Source organism: Moschus berezovskii, chromosome 8 (assembly GCF_049115385.1).
Source record: "Moschus berezovskii isolate FMDL1 chromosome 8, NW_MosBer_1.0, whole genome shotgun sequence".
Lineage (NCBI taxonomy): Eukaryota > Metazoa > Chordata > Mammalia > Artiodactyla > Moschidae > Moschus > Moschus berezovskii.
Genome location: NC_142467.1, coordinates 66,263,844 through 66,279,471, shown reverse-complemented (window position 1 = coordinate 66,279,471; position 15,628 = coordinate 66,263,844). Strand labels below are relative to the sequence as shown.

The 15,628-nt window shown below is 38.4% G+C and overlaps 1 protein-coding gene and 1 non-coding gene across 3 annotated transcripts in view; both read right to left on the bottom strand.

Moving 5' to 3' along the window:
* Window positions 1-13,797, bottom strand: part of CDKL3 (cyclin dependent kinase like 3) — a 37,174-nt gene extending 23,377 nt beyond the window's left edge. For both annotated transcript variants that reach the window (XM_088838656.1, XM_055431433.2), the window contains exons 1-2: window positions 12,500-13,797; window positions 8,792-8,986 (exon numbers count right to left, since the gene is read on the bottom strand). In XM_088838656.1, coding sequence (XP_088694782.1) covers window positions 8,792-8,986; window positions 12,500-12,664 — 360 coding nt within the window. In that variant the 5' untranslated portion in view covers window positions 12,665-13,797. The remainder of the gene's footprint in view (window positions 1-8,791; window positions 8,987-12,499) is intronic.
* TRNAR-CCU (transfer RNA arginine (anticodon CCU)) lies at window positions 596-668 on the bottom strand. Its single transcript has one exon. It is a non-coding gene; the product is annotated as a tRNA-Arg (tRNA).
* Window positions 13,798-15,628: the final 1,831 nt, after the last annotated feature.

Sequence of the window (15,628 nt, the reverse complement as noted above, 5' to 3'; positions counted from 1 at the left end):
ATAATTATCTTAGGGTAATGAATCACCTTAAAGGCACCATCTGTAAAACTCTGTTAGCCCCTTTTTACTTTCACAACTTTTACTGAGTGACTACTACATGCCAGGTACTATACCAAGATCTGAGAATATAACATGAGCAAAAATAGACATGGAAAAGCACTTTGAAATATCACTTTACATATTCTGCCTACTACACAGCCATGATCCTCCTCCTCAATGCTCTATACATGCATAAAGATGCACTCAGTTGACACCCTAATATGTTCACTCTTTTTAACAGCTAACACCCTGACTACATGCAGAATTTTGCTATCTTTGAGAATCAAGCACTCTCTGAATTCCAACTTCAAAAATTCTGTTTTAACAACATCCTCTTTGGGCTTCCACAATCAAACTGAGACCTCTATAAACATAGCATTTCTATGTGTTTAGATTTTCTTTAATTTTTCTCATCAATGTTTAATAGTTTTCAGTATATAGGTCTTATTTTCTCTAAGTATTTTATATTTTTGTTGTTATTACAATGGTATTTTTTTAAATTATTTTTTTATTTATTTGGCTGCACTGTGTCTTAGTTGCTGCATATGGGATCTAGTTCCCTGACCAGGGATTGAACCTGGGCCGCCTGAATCAGGAGCTCAGAGTCTTAACCACTGGACCACCAAGGACGTTCCTACCATGGTATTTTTAATTCAGTTTCTGATTGTTGCTAATACACAGAAATACAAATAATTTTGGTATATTGATCTTCTATCCTACAATCTTAATAAGCTTACAGCTTAGTTTTTTACTGTAGATTCCATAAAATTTTCTATGGAAATTATCTTGTCATTTGTGAATAAAGACAGTTTTATTGCTCAAAAAAAAAAAAAGATACCACTCACATCCACTGGAATAGTGACAATCAAAAGACAATAACAATACTGGGAGGACACAGAAAAACTGATACATTGTTAGTGGGGATATAAAATGGCATAGCCACTTTGGAAAAAACAGTTTGGCAGTTTCTTCAAAAAGTTAAAACATAACCTCACCATATGATCCACTGGTATTCTTCAGTTCAGTTCATTTCAGTCACTCAGTCGTGTTCGACTCTTTGCGACCCCATGAATCACAGCACGCCAGGCCTCCCTGTCCATCACCAACTCCTGGAGTTCACCCAAACTCATGTGCATCGAGTCTGTGATGCCATCCAGCCATCTCATTCTCTGTCATCCCCTTCTCCTCCCTCCCCAATCCTTCCCAGCATCAGAGTCTTTTACAGTGAGTCAACTCTTTGCATGAGGTGGCCAAAGTATTGGAGTTTCAGCCTCAGCATCAGTCCTTCCAATGAACACCCAGGACTGATCTCCTTTAGGATGGACTGGTTGGTTCTCCTTGCAGTCCAAGGGACTTGCAAGAGTCTTCTCCAGCACCACAGTTCAAAAGCATCAATTCTTCGGCACTCAGCTTTCTTCACAGTCCAACTCTCACATCCATACATGACCACTGGAAAAACCATAGCCTTGACTAGATGGACCTTTGTTGGCAAAGTAATATCTCTGCTTTTTAATATGCTATCTAGGTTGGTCATAACTTTCCTTCCAAGAAATAAGTGTTTTTTCATTTCGAGGCTGCAATCACTTGTATTCTTAAGTTATCCTATTTCTATTCCCCACTCCCCAGTTCCTGGTAGCTTTGTAGACCAACAACCCCCAAATCATGGTGAAAACTAGCAGCTTAGTAGCCACCAGAGGAAGCTGTATCTCCTAGCTATAGGGCTGGATCTCCTCCAAAGCCCCATTCCCAGGTAACAGTCATTATCTAACATGTCTGTCAGATTACTGGAAAATTCCACTAGAAGTCTTGTCTTCACTGACCTAACTCAGAGCTTGCCCAGTGCAAAGGGCCTTTGTCAGAAACAATTAGCAGCTACTAAATAACATTTTCAGAGAAGGCAATGGCAAGCCACTCCAGTACTCTTGCCTAGAAAATCCCATGGATGGAGGAGCCTGGTAGGCTGCAGTCCGTGGGGTTGCTAAGGGTCGGACACGACTGAGTGACTTCACTTTCACACATTGGAGAAGGAAATGGCAACCCACTCCAGTGTTCTTGCCTGGAGAATCCCAGGGAAGGGGGAGCCTGGTGGGCTTCCATCTATGGGGTCACACAGAGTCGGACACAACTGAAGCGACTTAGCAGCAAATACCATTATAGCCACCTGAGGGAGCTGTAACAGGACAAACAACAAGCTGACCAAAATACTTAATTAAAAAGAGAGGCTGGGAGTGAGATGTCCATAAAGGATTTGAAAAGTTCCAACATATTACTGAGAATCATGAAGAGTACATGCCCAGCTGTGCACATACTAGGAAAGACCTGAGATTGTCCCTAAGCTCTCAAGTCTGGTGGAATTTAGGTTCTACACAAGCAAGAAGGGCTAAGTTGTAAACTCTCTGCCTAAACACAGAAGATATGCCCCAACACAGAGAGAGAAGGAGCCCTCAGTAAATACCCAGTAAATTTGGCTGAGAGATTTATTAGTTTCAAGAGTTTAAGGAAATCTCTGTTCAAACATTAGCTGACCATTAAGCTAACTGAGCAGAGATTTCAGTGGTCACACATGACAAAGAATACAGACTTCACAAATTAGTTCCGGAAAATAACTAACAAAGTTACAACTGCAAACCTTGAGACATGGGAAATTCTGATCCCCAGATTGCCACAATGTATTATTTTACATGTCCAGTTCTCAACAAAAAATTACAAAATTTCCAAGAAAATTCACCCAGAAAGGTGTGCAAAGAAAGATATATGGCCATGCATGAGGGGAAAAAGCAGTCAATAAGAAGCTATGCCTGAAGAAGCCCAGATGTAACTTACAAGAGTCGCTCAGTCATTTCCTACTCTTTGCAACCCCATGAACTGCAGCACACCAGGCCTCCCTGTCCATCACCAACTCCCGGAGCTTACCCAAACTAACGTCCATTGAGTCGGTGATGCTATCTAACCATCTCATCCTCTGTCATCCCCTTCTCCTCCTGTCCTCAATCTTTCCCAGCATTAGGGTCTTTTTCAGTGAGTCAGCTCTTCGCATCAGGTGGCCAAAGTATTGGAGTTTCAGCTTCAACATCAGTTCTTCTAATGAATATTCAGGACTGATTTCCTTTAGGATGGACTGGTTGGATCTTCTTGCAGTCCAAGGGACCCTCAAGAGTCTTCTCCAACATCACAGTTCAAAAGCATCAATTCTTCAGCGATCAGCTTTCTTTATAATCCAACTCTCACATCCATACATGACCATTAGAAAAACCATAGCCTTGACTAGATGGACCTTTGTTGGCAAAATAATGTCTCTGCTTTTTAATATGTTATCTAGGTTGGTCATGACTTTCCTTCCAAGGAGTAAGCATCTTTTAATTTCATGGCTGTAATCACCATCTGCAGTGATTTTGGAGCCCCCCAAAATAAAGTCAGGCACTGTGTCCACCGTTTCCCATCTACTTGCCATGAAGTGATGGGACTGGATGCCATGATCTTAGTTTTCTGAACGTTGAGCTTTAAGTCAACTTTTTCACTCTCCTCTTTCACTTTCATCAAGAAGCTCTTTAGTTCTTTTTCACTTTCTGCCATAAGGGTGGTGTCATCTGCATATCTGAGGTTATTGATATTTCTCCTGGCAATCTTGATTCCAGCTTGTGCTTCTTCCAGCCCAGCATTCCTCATGATGTACTCGGCATGTAAGATAAATAAGCAGGGTGACAATATACAGCCTTGATGTACTCCTTTTCCTATTTGGAGCCAGTCTGTTGTTCCATGTCCAGATCTAACTGTTGCTTCCTGACCTGCATACAGGTTTCTCAAGAGGCAGGTCAGGTGGTCTGGTATTCCCATCTTCTTCAGAATTTTCCATAGTTTATTGTGATCCACACAGTCAAAGGCTTTGGCATAGTCAATAAAGCAGAAATAGATGTTTTTCTGGAACTCTCTTGCTTTCTCCATGATCCAGCGGATGTTGGCAATTTGATCTCTGGTTCCTCTTCTTTTCCTAAAACCAGCTTGAACATCTGGAAATTCAGGGTTCACGTATTGCCGAAGCTTGGCTTGGAGAATTTTGAGCATGACTTTACTAGTCCGTGAGATGAGTGCAAATGTGCGGTCGTTTGAGGATTCTTTGGCATTACCTTTCTTTGGGATTGGAATGAAAACTGACCTTTTCCAGTCCTGTGGCCACTGCTGAGTTTTCCAAATTTGCTGACATATTGAGTGCAGCACTTTCACAGCATCATGTTTCAGGATTTGAAATAGCTCAAGTGAGATTCCATCACCTCCACTAGCTTTGTTCATAATGATGCTTCCTAAGGCCCACTTGATGTCATACTCCAAGATGTCTGGCTCTAGGTCAGTGATCACACCATCATGATTATCTGGGTCGTGAAGATCTTTTTTGTACATTCTTCTGTGTATTCTTGCCACCTCTTCTTAATATCTTCTGCTTATGTCAGGTCCATACCATTTCTGTCCTTTATTGAGCCCATCTTTGCATGAAATGCTCCCTTGGTATCTCTAATTTTCTTGAAGAGATCTCTAGTCTTTCCCATTCTATTGTTTTCCTCTATTTCTTTGCACTGATCGCTAGGGAAGACTTTCTTATCTCTCCTTGCTATTCTTTGGAACTCTGCATTCAAATGGGTATATCTTTCCTTTTCTCCTTTGCTTTTCACTTCTCTTCTTTTCACAGCTATTTGTAAGGCCTCCTCAGATATCCATTTTGCTTTTTTGCATTTCTTTTTCTTGGAGATGGTCTTGATCCCTGTCTACTATACGATGTTACGAACCTCTGCTCGTGTCCATAGTTCATCAGACACTCTATCAGATCTAGTCCCTTAAATCTATTTCTCACTTTCACTGTATAATCATAAGTGTTTTGATTTAGGTCATACCTGAATGGTTTAGTGGTCTCCCCCACTTTCTTCAATTTAAATCTGAATCTGGCAATAAGGAGTTCATGATCTGAGCCACAGTCCACTCCCGGTCTTGTTTTTGCTGACTGTATAAAGCTTCTCCATCTTTGGCTGCAAAGAATATAATCAATCTGATTTTGGTGTTGGCCATCTGGTGGTGTCCATGTGTAGAGTCTTCTCTTGTTTAAATATGTTCAAGGTAAAAGGAAACCATATCTAAAGAACTAAAGAAAAGTATCAACAGAATGTCTCACCAAATAAAGGATAGCAATAAAGAGAAAGAAATTATTTAAAAAACTAAGCGGAGGGGGGAAACAAGACAGTATTAAGAAAGTAAAAAGGTAACCCAAAAGAGAAAATAATAGCAAATCATGTATCTGACAGGGATCTACTATCCAAAATATAGAAAATACAACTTGACAATAGAAAGACAAATAACCCAATTTAAAAATGGGCAGAGAACTTGAATAGACATTTCTTCAAAAATAAACAAATATAAACTTATTTTGCTTTAGATATGACATCAAAAGCAAAAGCAAAGAAAGAAAGATGTTCAGTCATGTGCAACTCTGCAACTCCATGGACTGTAGCCCACCAGGCTCCTCTGTCCATGGGATTTCCCAGGCAAGCATACTGGGGTGGGTTGCCATTTCCTTCTCTAGGAGACCTTTCCAACAACCCAGGGACTGAGCCCAGGTCTCTTGGGTCTCCTGCATTGGCAGACGAATTCTTTACCACTAGTGCCACCTGGGAAGCCCAGACAAATTGGACTCCATTGTATCTGGAGACAAAAATGCCTCTTCTGAATTTTTCATTTAAGTGGAATTTATACTTATGTGTTTTTCACATTTTATTTTTTTCAACATGTTTTCAAGTTTCACTCATTCGGTAGGATGCATCAGCAATCCATTCCTTTTTGAGGCTGAATAAATACCATTATATGGGTATACTTCATTTTGTTTATCCTTACATCAGCTAATATACATTTGTTTCTACTTTTCAGCTATTTTGAATAATGCTTATATGACATTCCTGGGCAGGTTTTTATGTGAACATATGCTATCATTTCTCTTGGATAGATACCTAGGAGTAAAATTGCTGGGTCATATGCTAATTCTATGTTTAACTTTTTGAGGAACTGCCAAGCTGTTTTCCATAGCAGCTGCACCATTTTGCATTATCACCAGCAGTGTATAAAGGTTCCAGTTACTCAAATTCCTTGCCAACATTTGTTCTTGTCTATTTTTTAAATTACAGCCAGCCTAGTGAGTGTGAAATGGTATCTCACTGCGATTTTGATATGCATTACTATAATGACTCAAGATATTGAGCATCATTTCATGTGCTATTAGCCATTTGTATATCTTCTTTGGAGAAATGTCTACTAAGTCCTTTGCCCATTTTTAAATTGGGTTGTCTTTTCATGTTGAATTGTGTTTTATATAATCTAGAAACTAGTTGCTTATCATATATGATTTTCAAATATTTTCTCCCACCTGTGCACTGTCTTTTTACTTTCTTGATGGTGTCCTTCAATGCTCAAAACTTTTTAATTTTGATGGAGTCCAATTTGTCTACTTTGATTACTTTTGTTTTTGATGTCATATTTAAAGAACTATTGCCTAATACATGGCCACACAGATTACCACCTATGTTTTCTTCTGAGTTTTATAGTTCTGGTGCTTACATTTAGGTCATTAATCCATTTAGAGTTAATTTTTATATGATACGAATTATCACATTTTGGATTCAAACAGTGAGTTTGATTCTCCTTTATTTTGTAGTGAAGTGCTCCCAAAATGCATAGAACTCCATGTTACAATGATAATAATTCTGTTCTAGTAGCTTTATGTGCTTGAACTTTTTGATTCATTTCATTAGTTTCAAGATCATTTACATTTTTACTCCATTTTGATTCTATTAAGCTATTTTTGTTTGTTTTAGTTAACTATAGTTGAATCAAAATATTATGTCAATTTCAGATGTACAGCAAAGTGATTCAGTTATATACATATTATTTTTCAGATTATTTTTCATTACAGGTACTACAAGATATTAACTATAGTTCCCTGTGCTATAAAGTAAATCCTTGATGCTTACCTATTTAACATATAGTAGTTTGTATCTGTGGAGAAGGCAATGGCAAGCCACTCCAGTACTATTGCCTAGAAAATCCCATGGATGGAGGAGCCTGGTGGGCTGCAGTCAGTGGGGTCGCTAAGGGTCGGACACGACTGAGCGACTTCACTTTCACTTTTCACTTTCACACATTGGAGAAGGAAATGGCAGCCTACTCCGGTGTTCTTGCCTGGAGAATCCCAGGGACGGGGGAGCCTGGTGGGCTTCCGTCTATGGGGTCACATAGAGTCGGACATGACTGAAGTGACTTAGCAGCAGCAGCAGTTTGTATCTGTTAATCCTATACTCCCAGTTTAGCCCTCCCATTTCCCCTTTGGTAACTGTAAGTCTGTTTCCTATGTCTGTGAATCTGCTTCTGTTTTGTGTATAGATTCATTATTATTATTTTTTAGATTCCACATTTAAGTGATATATTTATCTTTCTCTGATTTAACTTAGTATGATATCCACTAGGTCCATCCATGCTGCTGCAAATGGTGGTTTCACCCTTTTTCATGGCTTAGTAATATCCGTATGTGTAACAGTGACATCTCAATTGTCCGTTAAGCTCTTGGGTTGTTTCCCTATGTGCCTGAATTTAAACACCTAAGTTCAAAATTCTTACTTTAACTTTACCTCCTCTTTGAAGTTTTCTGTTCTCAGACTGGTGTCTCCCATTATTCAAGAAATGTTTTTAGTCTCCTACAGGCAAGACACTATAGGGATAGAGATAACTATATCTGACTCCCTATCAGCACTGTTTATTGAGCACTTAAAATATACCTGACACAGTGTTAAACACTACATCAGTTCAGTTCAGTAGCTCAGTCGTGTCCGACTCTCCGCGACCCCATGAATCACAGCACGCCAGGCCTCCCTGTCCATCACCAACTCCCGGAGTTCACTCAAATACGTGTCCATTGAGTCGGTGATGCCATCCAGCCATCTCATTCTCTGTTGTCCCCGTCTCGTCCCACCCCCAATCCCTCCCAGCATCAGAGTCTTTTCCAGTGAGTCAACTCGTCGCATGAGGTGGCCAAAGTATTGCAGTTTCAGCTTTAGTATCAGTCCTTCCAATGAACACCCAGGATTGATCTCCTTTAGAATGGACTGGTTGGATCTCCTTGCAGTACAAGGGACTCTCAAGAGTATCACTTACTATGTCTAATTTCACAGAAAGTAGAGTTCATGTTGGTAACAAAGTATGTCCATAAAAACCTGCCGAAATAAACAGTAACTAAACAATGTTAAAAGGCAACACTAAACATCAAGACAGTTGATCTTCTTTCTTGATTTAAAAGACAAGGCTCTATACCCCTCAGCCACTTTCTCTTTCTTTCCCTAAAGGCATCCACATTCTCTTGCCATTCCCCTGGCTTAGTTTCCAGTTCCTACTTTCAGATATCCCATCATCTGGGCTGGCTTGACTTTCGATGTCTTAATATATGTTCACTAATAAAAGACGCCAGAGTTGACTGCTGATTTCTCTGTACCTCCTTAGCATCTCAGAGTTGGTCTCTTTATGGTTACAATTATTGTGTGTTCAATATGTTTTTTGGTTCTGTGACTGAATTATAAGGTAGTAACTCCCCCAACCTTCTTTCCATTTTCACAATGTCGATATTGCACAGAAAAATAATTTTAACAACTTTCATAAAAACAGAACAATGTTTAAAGGGCACTTACAATTCAAAGTTTTCCTATAGTTTGGGTTACTTTGAAGCACTTACATTATTATTGTGAAGATATTCAATTGCTCGAAGAATCTGGAAGAGGTATTTTCTAAGTCGTTTACTCTCTAATCCGTGACAATAATGTTGTAACTCATCTAAAACTGTGTGGTCAATAAATTCAAACACCAAATGAATTTTCTTTTTCTGTCTAAAAACTTCAATCAGATTGACCAGGTTTTCATGATGAAATTGCTATCAACAAAAGAAATGGATTTTTAATAAGTATCTCATGCACCAAAATTTGCACATATAAGACTCATATAATTTTAAAAAGAGGAATATTCTGTTTCTTTTCCTCCATGCATTTCAATAAACATTTGTTGATTTGCTTACATTCCTATTTTTTTTAATGTTTATCTATTCTATAGTTAATATTTGTGGAACAAAGGGAGATATATTGCTTCAAGTTGACATTTGGTTACTTACTAAAATAATTCAGAGTTAACATGCTGAAATGTAACTTTGTATTCTGCTAAGAGATATTGTCCTATCCTTTAAATTGGTTGTGATTAAAAGGTCCTTATGTTTTCAAATAAGCATGAATTCCAGTGCCACTGAGCATGTAATCTGAATTTATAGAAATTAAGTACTGAGTTTGGTCCTGAACTCTCAAGAGTAAAACGTAAGTTCCAGGTGGAGGTTTTACATTCATCACACTGTAACAAAAAGATATAAAAATATCTAGAAACTTTTCAGATATGTGAAGTACCAATTTATAGCCATAGGAAATTTATATAAATATACAATTATCTGTGGGTACATTTTTGCTCATTGTAAGATTCTATTAAGCAATGAAACATGTTTTTACATTGGTAACCACTCACTGAAGATAATTTCAAAATGTCAATAATGGAATATATCAGCTTAGAAAACTAAAAGAGGTTTAACATTTTATGCTGTTTACTCTATTTTTTAACACACTGACTTAATTACAATCAATTCTCAAATATTTAACTTTTTCAAATTACCAAAAATATTTATTCATTTGGTTAAAAATTAAGGGGTATATTTTTGATGCTGGATTCATCAGAAAGTTAACTTGTATGAAAAAAAATCTGCCTTTATTCCAATGGCACAATATCAATTTTTCTAGTTATCTGTACTAATATATAAACAAAAGTCCTCAAAACATGACTAACAGAAAAACATGCCAAAATATAATGCCAGATTCCTTTCCTATTTTTGTTCCAATTTCCCTGGTTGGTGGGGTGCCAGAGTGCTATAGCAACATGCTGGCAGTAGCAAAAAAAAAAAAAAGACTGCCTTTGGATACTACAATATAATACTTCAACTATGGAAAATTACTGTTTTCTTGTCCAGTTGTAATTTTAAAGGCAAAAGCAGAGAAGGGTGAGTGCAAGTTAATAAGCATTAAGGAACATCCATCCAGGGGTACTGGAGAAGGAAATGGCAACCCACTCCAGTATTCTTGCCTAGAGAATCTTGTGGACAGAGGAGCCTGGTGGGCTGCCATCTATGGGGTCGCACAAAGTCGGACACGACTGAAGCAACTTAGCAGCAGAAGCAGCACCTAGGGATAAGGGATCAGTGACTTCCTCAGATAAACCGTGAAACCCCCAGAAATACTCCACTGTCCTTTTTCAGGTTGTTTATTTTTATTTTATAAACAGAAAACTTTTCTACAGATATTCCCACTAATAACTCTAACTTATTTAATGAAATTATAGCAGATAAAAAATTAGTTCTAATTAAGTCATTATGGCAGTTGGTTTTAGACTAAGAACATTAACTAATCCAAGAAATATCTCTTGTGGATTTAGATTTGATTAAACTAAAAATTCTACAAGAAATAAAACAATGGGAAAAAAGTTAGGATATCTCAAAGTAGCTTGAATAGTTACAATAGTAAATTGTCAAATTCATCTCTGAGTTCTTATCACATATCAATTATTTTTACAAAACAAGAAGAAAAAAAAATCTGCTTAAATGCAACAAAGCTGAAAAAAAAAAAGAGCAAAAGATATTGCTTTGGGAAAAGGTCTGCTAATCAGATCTCACTTATGGTGCACAAAGTTGCCTTCCAGTATTATTATGTTTTGGGTCATCAGGATAAGGACAGGTTCAGTTCAGTTCAGTTCAGTCGCTCAGTCGTGTCCGACTCTCCGCGACCCCATGAATCACAGCACGCCAGGCCTCCCTGTCCATCACCAACTCCCGGAGTACACTCAAACTCATGTCCACAGAGTCGGTGATATCTCTCACAAAATCATAACACCTCTCCTGAATTAACTTCCCTTTTCATTGTCTAGAAATAGAGCAGTTCCAACAATCCACAGATGCCTAATATATTTCTTTCTATTTAGAAAGCAAATTGATCCATCATATCTAATACAGACTTACAAAGCAAGAAGAGAATATTACTTTTGTATCAGATAAAAATGAACAAGAAGAGAAACTTTTTTTCATAAGGTGAACCTTATGAACCTTAAAGCATCTAAATTCCAATAAACAAAATACATATGTATATATAGATATTTTTAAAATCATTAGTTTTGTACCCAATCCCCTAGGAATGTTAATGCTCCTTTCTTTACACTTCTTTAAGTCTTTCCCTTGGGTGGACCTATCATACCTACATGAAATTCTACCTTGTCCCCTGATCTCTCCTCATATTGTTCCCCATGTCTAAAGGCCTACTGGTCATCTTTACTGATTTCCTGTCACCTCAAATTCAATATTTCTAAAACTGAACTAGTTCCCAAACCATGTCTCTTTTGAGTCTCTGATATTTCCATCAATGGTAGCAATCATGGAACCTCAAAGATACCTTTGATTCCTCCTTTTTGTTGCCTTCTACACTTTCATATCTTCTTTAGTAATATATTACTACTTTCAATCCAAATTGCTGCATTCTAGCAAGTCCCTCACATTTAACAGGATTCTTGAATTAAAGCCATAACACATCTCCCTATTTTTACTTTCTCAGTCCTCCAATCTATTCTAAAATATAGATTAACCATTTCTTTACTCTGAATTCAAAATCTCTCAGAAAAATCAAGTTTTGATTTCTTAACCTAAAAGACTTTAAAACCTACCTCCAATTTACTTCTCTAATCTCACTTCTTTCCACTCCAATATAAGAAACTCTACAGGCAAGTGCTCTTTGTCCACTCTGCTCTGCTCTTTGTCCTTTGTCTTGCTTTAGGCTCTCTGAGCTTATGCTGTTCCCCTAACCTGTGAAACAATAATCTCTCCCTCTTTCCTAAATCCTACATACCCTTTAAAGCCCAATTCAAGTTCCATCTCCTCCAAGAAATCGTCCCTATCCAGTAGGACTTTGTGTTAATCACTGGCTTTTACTGTTAGTCACTTAAAATTCACTGTTATTTTTATATGTCCTCTTGTCTTTCTGACTAAATAATAAAAGTTCTGAAGAGCAGGTACTGTCTCTTACCTCATTATAGTTACAACATCTGGCACAAACACAGACATTTTTATTAAGTGTTATAAAACTAAATAATTGAATAATTATTTCACATTTGGCAGTTTTTGTTACATTATACACAAGCACATTTATCTAGTATCACTGTAAAATTACAAAATGTACACAATAAGGTAAGCTATCACACTTGTTTTTCTATTCCAAATACCTATGTTAACTGAAATATTCGTTAATATAAGTTTTTATTTCATAACAATCTCTTTTTTGACTTACAGAGAGCAATTAAGGTAAAAGAAGCAAACCTTTAGAAACTTTATTTCCCTCATTGCAATTTTGTTGACAGACTTTTCTGGTTTTTCATAAAATATCTTAATGGCCACTATCTGCCCAGTATCCTTATGTTTACACTTCATGACTGTTCCATAACTTCCCTCTCCCACTTTTCCAAGGGTTTCATACATCTCCATTTTGAAGCCCGGTTTTTTCTTTATGGAAAGAAAGGGGGGGGGGGAGATTAAACAATTATACCTTTTTTTATTCAAGTTGGATAATGCAAGATCACAATAAACTAATACTTTAAATTACGGAAAAAGGAAAACTAGGAGTCTTTTCTACAAGTCCTGTCTGTCTCTGGGAACCCTGCCAGTTCTGCAGCAAGATTTCCTTATGTGGCTTCGGCCACCACCAGAACTTGGGGGAACTTCCTACTGTCGCCATCATTCTCACCAAGATATAAGATGCTCTCACTACATGTCACCTATTCATCATGGGTAGGGTCCCCACACGTCTCGTCAAGCCTCATCAAACATAAGTTTTCCGCAAAGCTGCAGTCGCCAACAGATCAGGCCCCGGGACCCAAGAAAACCTCGGTCCCGCCCGCTCCTCAAACCAGGAGTCTTAGGGTCCCAGACCAGTGCCGCACCCTTTTCCCCACCGTCGACCTCGTCCGGGCAGCCGCCGCTGCCTCAGCCCATTCTGTGATCCTGCCAGACTGGCTCAGTGCAGTCACAGCAACCCCCACCCTATCTAGCCTGCTACCCCACTGCCTACTACCATAGCAACGGTGCAGCAGGTCACTAGTTTGGGGTCTACTGCGCAAGACCGGAAAACCGGCCAGGCCCGACCCGGAAGGGAAAATGGGAACCAGCGGGCACGTGTTGCTGTGGGGGATAACTGGAAGCTTCCCTGCGGGTGGAGGTCGGTAATGCGAGCAGCTGTCGATCAAACCGGGGCCACTACATAAGGTTGGTTTTTTTGCCGCGACAGGGGAGGATCATATTTTGGCAAAAGCTCGAGAGACTGCAAATCCTCTAGGGAAGGGGAACCGGGGTGGAAGTTTATTCGACCTGCATCTTAGACGCCCGCAGGCCCGAGAACACTTGCTGCTTGTGCTGGATCCTAAAAGAATGCTTGGTGTCACAGGTAGAAACTTCTTGAAAACGAGACTTCCAAGGAAGTCTTGTAAAATTATAGTTTTCTAAGTTACCTAGTTATCTTAATATTACATAATCTGTGTTTGACCTCAGCTGTCGACATTCATCCTTAAAACAGGGATAAGCCGATTGATAACATTTCCTGAATACCTCTTATATGCTTAATTTTTTTTTCTTAAACTCATAGTAATCCTCTTTTTAAAAAACTTCCCTTTCTACACGTCAAAACTGGTCAAAGCCCCTCTTTGGAAAAGCAAATAATTGAAAGGGCTCCACCACAAAATAGAGTGACATACAAGGCACCCCACCTCCCGGAATCTTAATTGCCTAAGAACTAAACATGGGGTTCGGATCGAGTGACAGCCTCTAATGAATAAAAAGACTATCACTGGAAGTGCCCAGGCAGTGCTGTTTTCGTTACGGCTTTCATTTTCCTGTTAAAGAAAAAAAAAATAAAGTTAAGCGTAAGAGGCCAAATCTCACTTGGAAAACGTTATTATTATCCAATAAATTCTAGTCCAGTTAGTCTTACCCCAACATGCACATTAAAATCACACCTAGAGAGCTTGTTAAAAGGCCCCACCCCCAGATATCCTGATTTAAATGAGTTAGGGTAAAGAAATTGGTATTTTAAAACATTCTTAAGTGTTTCTGTGCTGCGACAGCTTATATTGAGAGACGGAGGAGAAAGAAAGGCGGTCATGGTTTTTTGCTTATCACCATAAAAATATTCAAAATTGCCTTTCCTTTGAAAAGTTATTCAACTATATTATATTTTCTATGAGTATCATAGTAAATCTTATACTGGACTCACACTTGGAAAGCACATTTATTAAATATTTGTTGTTGACTTATAATGTTGGCAAGGATCAAAGCATGAATCAGAGTCCCTGCTCTCAGTGAGCTCACGCTCTAGAGCAACTGAGTCTACACTATAAAATTATAGCCTTAAAAGTATCCTTTCTACAACTAGATTATGACAGGGTTGGTAACCAGGACAACGTATGATTCTTGCTTATACAATAAAGCTCTCAGACTTTAATGAAACTAACTTGATTTGATCGAAAGCATTACTTCATACTGGAAAACCATGAACTGTAGATTTCCAAAACAATCACAATTGCTAAACAAATGACATGACAGATCTTAAAAAAAAAAAAAAATTAGCATTTCACTGTAGGTAACCCTAACAGTATGTATGTCTCCATCCTTAGCTATAGGGAGGCTAAGAATTGCTATGGCAGGAAGGCAAAAAAATGAAAATAAGAAAATCACTTTTTGACTTAGAGAATTATATTTGTCAGTGGGTATCTATCAGGTATTAGCTCTGGCTAACTTGATCACCAAGGCAGTTAATAAAAGCAACAAAGAATTCAGGGATTGAAGAAAGAGAGGTACCAGAAAAGTTGGGAAATTAACCCTTTCCAGTTTAGTGAAAGTATGCCCAACACCATATTCTTTATTTTCTCTTTCTGTAACACCTTGGGTTGAGGAATCACCCAAATGGACTTCAAGAGCTCAGGATTCAGCCCGAAAAAGTCTTTAAGAACAGAATTGAAGGCGATAGAGGAAGGGAACTCAATGACTAGAAATAATGTCAGAATTCCAACAGCCAATATCTCTGAGTCCCGGTGAGGGACATTTCAGGCCATTAACTTACTAGAGTTGAAAATCTGAAATAAGTTATTCAGGCTAGATATACAACCCCTATCCACGTCTGCATGATCTCTCCCCCACATGTGAGTCAAACTTTTAGGTTTGACAACCAGTCTCCTACACTGTCTATACACACTCTCTATGATCAAAGCTGCGCATTTCTTGACAAATACAACGGTACCCCACTGTAGACAAATCCAAGGACTCTGACACAAAGCCTCAAATAAGAGCAGACTCATAAAGGAAAAACAAAATTCCGTAATCCTGTGGGGATTTTAAACAAACATTAAACAATCTGCACATGGTTCTTTCATCTCTGCCCAGCATTGCCCACCCTGGAAA